Source organism: Aquarana catesbeiana, linkage group LG02, assembly GCF_042186555.1.
Source record: "Aquarana catesbeiana isolate 2022-GZ linkage group LG02, ASM4218655v1, whole genome shotgun sequence".
NCBI classification, from domain to species: Eukaryota; Metazoa; Chordata; class Amphibia; order Anura; family Ranidae; genus Aquarana; species Aquarana catesbeiana.
In genome coordinates, this window is record NC_133325.1 from 289,219,159 (window position 1) to 289,231,367 (window position 12,209).

A 12,209-nucleotide genomic window follows, 5' to 3' on the forward strand; every position below is an offset into this window, starting at 1 on the left:
ATACAAGAGGTGATATGTAAAAAGTCCCAGATCTTTTCAACCAATCTGTGTTAAATATGTGTGGAAATATTCCAATATAAATGTTCAATCATATAAAATAGTTCATACATTATCCAATTCCAGCGTGCATATTATTCCTCCCAATTTTCTTAAGCAATACTAGAAAATCTCTACCAGTTTGAAACACTAGCATGCCCATCACCGTACCTCCTCAGGGTATTCTCTCACCTAATAATGTGGATCCCTTAATGTAATTGGAGGTCAGGAATATTTAAAAATATCAATGGTACTGGAGAAACCAAAAACCTGATTCTCCTCTTCTGATCCTCAGTCCTTGATGGTTGAACTCAAGCGATACCGATGTTCCCGTGCCTTCCCGTTACCATCAGCTTCTAGAAAGATCACTTTCAGAACCAGCGATATTTTGCAGTGATGGGCATGTTGGTTTTTTAAACTGGTGGAGATTTTCTAGTATTGCTTAAGAAGATTGGATGGAATAATATGCATGCTGGAATTGGATAATGTATAGACTATTTTATATAATTGAACAATTATATTGGAATATTTCCACACATATTTAACACGGATTGTTTGAAAAGATCTGGGACTTTTTACATATCACCTCTTGTAAATTTATATGTTGTCACTTTTTAGCATTTCATGTCTTTTGTTTTTTTATATTTATGATGATATATTTGATAATGCCCCTTAGTTTGCATTTTCATATCTATCTATCTATCTATCTATCTATCTATCTATCTATCTATCTATCTATCTATCTATCTATCTATCTATCTATCTATCTATCTATCTATCTATCTATTTATGTATATACTGTATTTATTGGCATATAACACGCACTTTTTCACCATGAAAATCGGGTGCAAAGAGCGTGTGCGTGTTATACGCCGATGCTTTAATTTTAGCTGCCTCGGAGGGGACAGGGAGGGGGGCGGGACGAGCGCTGTTAGATTACATACAGTGAGAATCTTCTGTTTACTTGGCTGCCTCTGTAATAAGAAGTCTCCTGGGCCGCCATTGGACCACTGTTCTGTCTATCATAGGAGATTCTCACTGTATGTAAATTGGTCGGCGCTTGTCCCACCCCCCTCCCTGTCCCCTCTAGGCTGCAGATGGGCATCGATCAGGCTGCACTGATGGCAATGGCGAGGCTGCTGCATTGAAGGTAATGGTGAGGCTGCTGCATTGATGGAAATGGTGAGGCTGCTGCATTGATGGCAATGGTGAGGCTGCTGCATTGATGGAAATGGTGAGGCTGCTGCATTGATGGCAATGGTGAGGCTGCTGCATTGATGGCACTTGAGAGGCTGCAGATGGACACTGACCCTTATTTTGCTTCAAAGTTCCTTATTTAAAATGTAAGTTTTTTTCCTGAAACTTCCTTCTTAAAATGAATGTGTGTGTTATACGCCTGTGCGTGTTATACGCCAATAAATACGGTATATATATATATATATATATATATATATATATATATATACAGAGAGAGAGAGAGAGAGAGAGATTTGTTTGAGATTCACTTTAAGATTTCATAGATACACTTTTTTGGTGGCAGCTGCTCCATTATATTTATTTAACTAAAAAGCCTCTTCTCTTTGTGCATGTATATGAATGCGCTATACAAAACTATACTAGCAGGAAAAAACAAACATGGTATATATTCTACTTATTTGCATGTGACATGTGAATAATCCTCATATCTGTGATACAATAATCATATACAATCTAAAAAGTCCTCATACAAGTCTGTATCTATAGTAAATAAGACTCAACTCTGTGCTTCTGCCTGCCCTTGCGTAATGTTTCCCACATGAGTTCTAAACACAATGCGTGCCTTAAAAGATTGACCTAGGAAATAAATAGGTCACTATGTGCTTTCCATTTTAAGAGATCTCAGCTGTCTCCTTAGGGTATCTCCAGATTTCCCATCAATCCATCTTTTTTCATCAGATACCAGAAGCTAACTTATGCCAATTGGATATTCTGGGAAAACTTGAGCTGAAGTAAATATGAGTCAACTTTTCTGCATGTGTTGTCACTGTCAAGAGAGCACTGGACAGCTGATGTCAATGCATCGATCATCCATAAGAAATGTATCTGGCTAATGTTCTTCATAATTTCTGTATGAAGAAAGGGGGTCCTGACTTATTATGCCTCTTGGATACTGTGGGAAAACTTGAGCTAAAGTAACTATTACTTTCTACATGTCTTGTCAATGACAAGAGAGCACTGGACTGCCGATGTCAATGCTACTATCCTCTATAAGAAATGTATCTATATTTCTATAGTCCTCATTCTTTTTTTATATAACAATCTAACTATACAGTATTTGTACCCATTATTTACCCTGTTATTCATTTTTTTTTGTTTGTTTGTATCACCCTATAATAAAAAATGATTATGTTGTATATGTAAAAAATATTAATAATTTTTTGAAAGTGAACTTTTAGGCACTTTTAGGTGCCTATTCAAAGGCTCAGCATTTTTTGGAGGGTCTGGGTACACTATTCAAGTTCTGAATACAAGTTCTATTAAAAAGCTCTGGTCCGCTTCTCCAACACCCATCTTTTGTGGCGTTGTGATAAGGAGCCTCACTAACAAAAAGTAAAGCATGTGAATTGGCAGACTAGAGCTCAACTGTTATAGTCTTTCCAGGTTTTAGAGCTTCTAGTGTGTCCTGAACCAAAGCTTAACCTGCATGTAGAGGTACATGCTTTTCCAAGGAATTGTAGATTTTGGCACTTTAAATCAACTACAAATACACTATAGTATTGTTTACTAATACTATATTTGGCTTTACCTTGAAACCAGGGTCAGTGATTTCTAGACTGTAGCTAAGAGAATGTGTCTTTTTTGTTATTTATGTTTTTGATGAAGCTGAGTCCTCGCTTAAAGCAGTATTATAGTGCACCATCTTAAAGCAGTTGTATGTACAAAATTAAGTTGTTGTGTCTGTATAACTGTATAACCCTTTATTACCAATGCATTGCATAAGAATAAAATCAGAGCAATATAAATATATTTTAGCAATGCAGACAAATTATTTTACATTTCAATCATTTTTGTAAAAATAAACCTGTAGAGAATACTTACATTACTGTAGTAAATATCATGTACACCATAAATACTGAACAGTTTAAATGTTGATGACAAAACTTTAACTGTTGTTTCCTGTCCTTACCGATGGGCCCTGGTGGGCCTGGAGGTCCTTGAGGCCCAGTTGGACCTTGGCTGCCCTTCTCCCCTGGTAGGGATAAACCAGGCAATCCAGGATCACCTTTCTCACCCCTATCCCCTGTAAATCCTTGTACTCCAGGTAATCCAGGAGAAGGTTCCCCTAAAATAAAACACATTTTTAAAATGTAAATAAACCGTAACAATGCACTTCTCCTATTTCTTTTGTTAAATATACCATTGAAAAGAGAAATGCCTCTTGATCGAGGGACTGTCCCTCATTTGGAACAATGTCCCTCTGTCCCTCTTTCTTCCTCATTTGTCACTCATTTTGGTCTGATTTATATAGTTTTATATAAAATGCACTACTTATCTATCAAAAAGTGTTATACAGTGCTAAACATTTCATCCATTCCAAAAGCCAGTATAAAGGAATAGTAGTGGTAAAAAAGCACTTGTGGGTTTAACCAATCATTTATTTTGTACAGTTCTCCTTTAAGGGGGGCATAGCAGGGAGTGTGTCCTATGCCTACATACCTATTCTAATAGGTGTCCCTCATTCCCATCTGAGAAAGTTGGGAGGAATCAGTGGAGGCTGGGGGACAGCAAAAACACAGCTGCACCTCAACCCCCTTGCCCGTTCCCTGTCTTACCCCATGTAGGTGGCAGGCATTGGCCAGTGGGCATTGGCAGTGGGCATCAGCAGCATGATCGAGCATTGGCAGCGGGCATCTCCTCCATCTCCTTTATTCCGCCATCTCAGCGGCTGTATGTCTTCTCAAAACCCACTTTCTGATTGGCCGAAAGGAGGATCAGTGTTACAACAGCAAACATTCATTTGCTGTTGTAACACACCTGGGTAGGCTCCGTTTGCATTCTATGCGCCCCAAACCCACCCTATTTTGAAGCCTATTAGAGTCTCTGGCTCTAATCAGGTGCTTAAAAAAAACACCCACCCCACATTGGAACCCATGCATCTGGTATCCTGAAAGGGGCCGGATGCATGGATGGGGGGGGGGGGGGGGGCGGCCATGGATAAGTGGGGTGGCGCTCATACACCCTTAATGGATGGGCCACCCTGGGAGGTAGGTATCTGTGCTGCATTATTATCAGTTTAATTGTTTCCAGTATGCTCTGTTAACTATGGAACACCTTACTCATATGTCATGGAAAAGGGAGGTAGGTGTTCTGTTGTCCTTTTTTGGGGAGGAAATGCTGCTCTACCATAGAAGCAGTATGGCAAATGAGTGTTGTCTCTATAGGAAAAGAAGTGTGTTACTGACAGGATCAACAGGTGAAAGTAAGGGTAAAAAGCATGAAAAAAATAAAAAAGAATACAGCCATCACATCTAAGGAGTGATAAGCTGCAAATTGTTTCATTTGTGTTGGTGGGTTTAAATATGCTTTAATCCTTTTCGACGTATGCCATACATTGGAAGCAGAAGGTCGGGGGGGGTTACAGACATTACTGTAGCAGCTGGGAATGTGTGTAAATATGACAAGCAAACTGTCAGCTTTCATATGGAAGCGATCAGACTGCTATACAGTCAGTTTGCTCCCCCACGCAGGCCCTCGCTATGTTTCCCAGGGTGTCTTGACTCAGGACTGATATGGTGGTAGAAAGGCATAATTTATTTCACTATATTTATGCACAATATTTATTTTTCAAAAATATGGCATTTTCAGAAGTTACCTGGTAGTCCAGATAATCCTTGTATTCCAGGTTCACCTAAAAACAACAAATACGTTTGAGCTTTTTTTAGCCAGTAGTATAGCAAAGAATATACCCTTTTTATAACTTTAATATGCAGCAGTTGCTCATCTCTATCTCTGTGTTAATAAAAAAAAAGTGTACACTTTTGTAGGTGTTATGCCCCGTACACACGGTCGGACATTGATCAGACATTCCGACAACAAAATCCTAGGATTTTTTCCGACGGATGTTGGCTCAAACTTGTTTTACGTACACACGGTCGCACAAAGTTGTTGGAGTTTCCGATCGCCAACAATGCGGTGACGTCAACCACGTACGACGAGACTAAAAAAGGCCAGTTCAGAACCAAGCGCGGCACTCTTTGGGCTCCTTTTGCTAATCTCATGTTAGTAAAAGTTTGGTGAGAGACGATTCGCGCTTTTTCAGACTCGTGGCTTTCAGATCGTTTTCTGCGGTTCAGTTTGTGCTTGTGGGTTTGTATCTGCTATTCAGTGCGTGCAAGCAAGCTACGCGTGACTTTGTCATTGTGTTCTTGTTCGTTCGTTACTGTTTTTCATGTCGCTCTTCACAGGCCTTGCTGTTCTTCAGTGCGTTCTGTTACTTCGTTCTGAGCAGCCGACCGTTTTCTAGCCATGTTGCGTATACGTACTCCTCGTAGAGTTCGTGCTGTGCGGGGACTTGGTGTTGGGGTCCTGACCTTGACACAAGTCCAGTCCATGAACAGGGTGGGGAGGGGTTCATGGACCCAGAATTGGTTGCTTCAGCGTGACCAGTTCTCTCATATGCCTTTGCTCCGTGAGATCCGTGAGAATAATCCTGATGATTTCAGGAACTTTCTCAGGATGACGGACCCCGTTTTTCACCGTTTGTTGGCTTCGCTGACCCCCTATATCAGCAGGCAGGATACCTACATGAGGCAAGCCATCACTCCTGGGGCAGAGGCTCGTCGCTACCCTGCGGTACCTGGCGACAGGGAGAAGTCTGCAGGACTTGAAGTTCTTGACAGGCATCTCCCCCCCAGGCTCTGGGGATCATTATTCCGGAGACCTGTTCTGCCATCATTCAGGTCCTGCAGAAGGAGTATATGAAGGTAAGATTTTTATCCTTTAATATCACATTTTATTGTATTGAATGTTTGCTAATATATTGTATTTCTTTCCTCATTCCCTAATTACCATGATTGTAATATGCTGTGAATGTCCCCTTTGTCCTCATGCATGCTGGATTTTTATGTAATTATTTTTTTAGTCCTTCATACATATTTGCCTTCAGTAACCTCCCCAGCATGTTCTCCTGGCCCTATAATCACCTCATGTAGTCACTTAACAATGTATTTTATCAGCTCCATAGTAGTGCTTTACCCCAAACACCCCCTAAAATGTTTAGAAATGTGATTTGTGCTTTAAATTCAGGCAGAGTGCCAGAGGCTTTTTTTGTAGTGTTCCCAAATCATTTTTATTAACCCTCCCTCCCCCCAACTGCTAAGTCAGCTGATCCCAATTCTCTATCTATCCTCAATCATCTATCTGCTGACTTTGCCAAACCCATACACACTATACCCATCTCTTTTGTGGTCAGATTTATGGATGAATTCCCCAAAGCATGTAGTGCAAGGGCCTGCCTGTATACTTTCAAATGGTACTGTTTAAAGTTTTTGTATACTATTATTATCTTGATAGGTAATAGCAGAATGTCCAAATGTGCTCAAATGTGTACAGTGTGTATTTATATCTTTGTATTCTGACACTTCTTACCTGTCCAGTGGGCTGCCAATAGTGTAACTAAGGAGGGGCTGTTCCAAGTAATACCCATTATTTAGGCATTCATCTCTTAATGAAGTGGAGAGGGTTACCTGTCCAAGATTCCCCCCCCCTCTAATGTTAGAAATGGCCCATGAGAGGGGGGGGGGGATATGATAGGTGTACCTTATACTTTGGTGTTGTAAAATTCCCCTTAATAAATGTTATCTGGATGTTGGCCAAGAATGTTTGTGTTTAATCTGCTTTCCATGTTTATGTGCAAAAATACTAAGTTTTTTTTGTTTTCCTCAACAGTTTCCTTCCACGCCACAGGAATGGCAGACTGTGGCCTGCCACTTTGCCCAGCGGTGGGACTTTCCTAACTGCGGAGGGGCAATTGATGGGAAACACGTCCACATCGTCCCACCACCCAACTCGGGGTCGTACTATTATAATTACAAGGGGTTCAATAGTATTGTGATGTTGGAGGTGGTGTCGGCTAAGTACGACTTCCTGTATGTGGACGTGGGGAAGAATGGCCGGATGTCCGTAGTGGAGTCATCGCCCAGACGGAGTTTTACAGGCGTCTCCAGAATGGCAGCTTGGACTTGCCACCTCCAGAAGACAATGTGGAAGGACTCCCATTCGTCTTAGTTGCGGATGAAGCATTTGAGCTGGGGGACCATCTTATGCGGCCATTCCCGATGAGGACCCTCACCCCGGAACAGAGGGTTTTTAATTACTGGCTGGCCAGAGCCAGAAGAGTGGTGGAGAACACATTTGGAATCATGGCCAGCCGGTTCCGCCTATTTCTGACACCCATCCATATGGCGGAGTATAAACTTAATCATATAATCCTGGCAGGCTGTGTTCTACATAACTTTTTACGCCAACATTCTGCCAACTATGCTGGCTCAGTTGGGCCTGAGGCCGGAATTCTAAATGAAACAACCCTGACGGCGCTTGAAAGTGGCCGTCCTGGCTTGCCCTCCCTGAGTACCCGTGATGTCCGGTTAAGATACCTTGAGTTCTTTGCGGGTAGGGGGGCCATCAATATGCCAGACAATTTGTGAAGCCTTTATCAAATATAAAAAAAAGCAAATCTTTGGTGACATTTACTGCTTGTGTTTGTTTTAGCTGACCCTGACAGCAATGTGGGTTGTCCTGAAAATGGCGTGATTGTGTAACTTTATACAAAGCACTGTTGGGTGTTATTTACTAAAGGCGTAGACACTTTGCCCTACAAGTGCACTTGAAACTGCACTGAAACTGCACTTGTAGTGCAAAGAGGATTTGCCCTTAGGAAATAACCCCCATTTTCACAGAAAGCAGCAATTACATCACCACAAATGTGTTGTAGCGTTGAGACAATAACCCACACATTCTTGATTAACAATCTTTTTAATACCTGCACAATCACATGTGCATTTATAAAAGGTTTTTAAAACAAACCAACATGTTTGTTGTATAACAATTTTTGGGGTGTCATTATCAAAAATAGAAATGTCCATTTAAGATAAAACAGGCATGTATAAAACCAACAAGAAAGACACAAATCTTGAACTTACAAAGTTCACATATGGTAAAACTTGAAGACAATATCAGACATGAGTATTTAGGAACTGTGTTTAATATTGCGTTCAGATGGGGTGAAGTCACCGCTGGAAAAGCCAAATTTTGAAGATGCACACCAATTTACAAATGTCAACATGTGCTAGCTGCCATCACGGGGGATCAAGGGACATGTTTTGGGGGAGCAACCCCTTCCTCTCAGCTACTTTATTATTGAGGAAGGGGTTGCACCCCCAAAACGCGTCCATTGATCTCCCGTGATGGCAGACTGTGTGCATCCTCAAAATTTGGCTTTTCTAAAAATCACTAAAACATTTTTAAGATTGTAGCACACAAAAAACAAAGTGATTTGGAGGGATTTTAAACTCGCCCCAAAACATCAATGATGTTATTATTTTTTTGAATAACATCATTGATTTTTTTCTTGAGGTTTTCCAATTCTAAAGTACACCCCATGATCTCCCTGATCAGGATCTGGGCACTTTCTGATGTGAAAGGATCTGGATCCACAACATCACGATCACCTAAAAAGAGAGAAACCAAACAAAAACAGGTATCAAAAATATGCCGGCATCCATCTCTTACCTGAGCCTGTGGTCACAGACACTCACCTGTTGTGGTGACAATTTCCATCACATCTTCTTCCTCCTCCTGCTCTGCTTGGGTTGGGGTATTTCCCCTTCTTCCAGAGGTGGGGGGTCTGTGGCCTCCTCGGATGAGGGGTGTCCTCCGAGTCTTTTCTCCCCTATGTAAAACAAAAATGGTATAATTAGCACACAGATATTTGATGGCCGAAATATAAAGATGAAACATTGCTTGGAAGTGGGGTACAAGTGTCTATTTTGGCAGAGTTCCAAGATGTAGAATTTTTATTGTCCGTTGTCAAGCTTCAAGACTTTACCTGTCTTATCCAAGCTTCACAGATGGAGACCCCCCTATAGTATACACTGAAGCACCTGTGTGGGCCCCCTAATAAAAACCCATCTACACAACCAAATATTTTTCATACAAGTAGGCCCTAAAAAATGTTGGCAAATGCATATGGCCTAAACAATGGTGTTTTATAGGCCGAAAGAAAAATGTTTGATACGAAGGAATAATGGGCCTATGAACATGAAAGTTGCCATTTTAAACTGTACAACACCTAAGAAAAGCATATGGAGCAGCACGAACGTAATAAAGACAAAAAGAATAGGAACACAGCACAACTACTTACTTTTTTGCAGCACTCTCCAGATCTTTCTGTACTGCTTGGGCTCTCTTAATTTCAGATCCGACCACAGCTTCCTGAGCTGATCTTTCGATCGTCGTACCCCGAAAATTCCGGTGCAGACTCTTGACCACTTTCGCCATGATCTTGGCCTTTCTGATATTGGGGTTGGGGTAAGGTCCATACTTCCCCTCATAGTCGGCCTTCTTCAGGATGTCGACCATCTCCAACATCTCCCCAAAGGACATATTTGAGGCCTTAAATCGTCTCCTTCTGGATCGGGACGTTTCCGGATCCGGGCTTTCCTCCTCCTCGTTGCTATAATTAGCACGCACCTGCTCTGACTCTGCCATGTGCTCTTCACCCACTGCGCTGAATGAAATGGGGAATAGACTAGAAAGAACGTCAGGGGAGGGTGGAGTTACACGCATGCGCAGTGTGTATAAAGCGCAACACGCGTGCGTAGTACGTACGATCTGTGAGCGGAGGAAGGAGTATCGGAGGCGCCGATCGTGATAACGAAGGTAAGAGCCAAACTTGGGCCTATTGGCCTATATTGTAACTAGATTAGGAGAGTTTTGCCTGACATCTTCATTGACATGTTCAGGGAGCTGCCTTGTCTGTGGGAGATCAACCACCCACATTATAAGAACCAAACAAAGAGGAAGGCAGCGCTGGATCAATTGTTTGAAATTGTGAAGCAAGTGATCCCCATGGCAGACATGACCTATTTGAAGATCCTAATTGGTGGCCTGAGGAGCACATATCTAAGGGAGCACAAGAAAGTCCAGGATTCGCAGAGATCCGGAGCAGCAGATGACATCTATGTCCCCAGGATGTGGTACTATGACAGGCTGCATTTTCTGGCAGGTCAGACTGAACCCAGGTCATCACTCTCCAGTCTTCCTTCCACGCTTCCTTCCCCCCCAGCTGAGGCTTCTGACGCCCAACCTGGGCCTTCCAGGCAGCAACATGTGGAGGAGCCCAGCTTGAGCCAGGTATAGCATTCTTCTAAATATTGCTGGTTGTCCAATCAATGATGTTAACTAGATGTTAGTTTGGAGTACTAATTTATGATTGTGATTGATGATGCAGAAACTAAAACCATGTCCCTTTTTCATACACAGGGAAGTCTCAGCCAGGAGGTGGCCGGGCCAAGCAGGCTGCCTGATATGCAGGTCCCTCCCCTACACCCGCAAAGAGAAAGTGGCAGGAAGAGGAGTACCCTAGAGGAGGCTGCCATAGGCCTCTTTTGGAAGGCTACAGAGGCCCTGGGAGCACCACACACTGTGGAGGAGGACTTTGCTGGCATAATTGCATGTAAAATGCAGCGGATGGAGGAGGGCCAACAACTCATGTGTGAGTCATTAATTTTGGAAGCTCTCAATAAGGGGTTGAGGGGCCAAATAACATCTGCTACCCACATTTGTGACCTCACACATGGTCCTCCTCCTCCTCCTCCTCCAGGTCCTACTAGTCCTACTCCTCCTCCAGGTCCTACTCCTCCTCCTGCCACATCTTCAACAGCAGAGCCACAGCCGGGAATGAAGCGTGGAAGGAAGACCAGAAAGTGATGACCCTGGATCCAGTCTGGTCTGCCAAAAGATGCAGCCTCTTGTGGTACCACAGCCTGGGGACACAGATGTCATCTGCTGCTTTCCGGATCTCTGGGACTTCTGGACCAGACTGCACTCCCTTACATATGGACTCCTCAGGCCACCAATTTTGATGTTCAAGAATTGATGTCTGCCCTGAGGGTCCAAGGCTTTGCTAATTTCTGCTGTTTATCCAGCGTTGCCTCCCTCTTTGTTTGGTTCTGAGCCCCAAATGATTTTTGGTTTCAATTATACTTGCCTATGTGTGTGTTTTCCTTCAAAAAGGACAGTTTGTTTGTGAGGATTCAGGTACATTTCAAAAATACAATGTGAAATTAACAAGAGACACCAACACCAAGCAATCTCCTTGAGATTAAATAATACAAGATAATAATGGTGTGGTGGTAACTTGACACACAAAACACACACAAAAATATTCTGGAGTAAAACTAAAAATAAAATAAAACAAAGATCAGCCTTGGAAAAAATACAAATCTAAAATATAAAAAAAATCTGCCTTTAAAAAAAAAAAAATAATAATAATAAAAATATTTTTGTCAGATGTGACAAATCAAAATATATTAAGGGAATCCCGATAAATAATAAAGAAAGAAGTTTGTGAGAAGTCTGTGTGAATATGAGCAGCAAAACTACTTCATTCTTCTCACATTATAAAGAAGAAGAGAGTGCGCTGTATTAAACCATTTTTAACATTGCACCGTGACGAAAGTGTTGTATCCATTGCGAACGCTAATTTTACCCAACCGAGCTGTTCCATCTCGGAATTTCTTCTGAGCATGCGTGGCACTTTGTGCGTCGGAACAGGCCACACAAGGTCAGAATTGACGCGATCGGATTTTGTTGTCGGAAAATTTTATAGTCTGCTCTCAAACTTTGTGCGTCGGAAAATCCGATGGAAAATGTCCGATGGAGCCCACATACGGTCAGAATATACGACAACACGCTCCGATCGGACATTTTCCATCGGAAAATCCGACCGTGTGTACGGGGCATTAGAGTCAGGATAAACAACTAACGTTTATTTGTACAATGTAGAAATTGTGTTTATTTCGCAGGTTGATTACCAGTTAGCGGTATATGTCAACTAAAAGTGAGGTATGTTAACTTGCACTTTTATATGTGAGTTTCCAAAGCCACGGGAGACATTCAAAAAGTTTCAGGGT

General features: G+C 42.0%; 1 protein-coding gene across 1 annotated transcript in view; it reads right to left on the minus strand.

Moving 5' to 3' along the window:
• The window catches only part of COL4A1 (collagen type IV alpha 1 chain), a 241,783-nt gene that overhangs the window by 93,175 nt on the left and 136,399 nt on the right, over positions 1-12,209 (minus strand). Inside the window, exons 20-21 of the mRNA XM_073614495.1 lie at positions 4,889-4,924; positions 3,203-3,358 (exon numbers count right to left, since the gene is read on the minus strand). Coding sequence (XP_073470596.1) covers positions 3,203-3,358; positions 4,889-4,924 — 192 coding nt within the window. The remainder of the gene's footprint in view (positions 1-3,202; positions 3,359-4,888; positions 4,925-12,209) is intronic.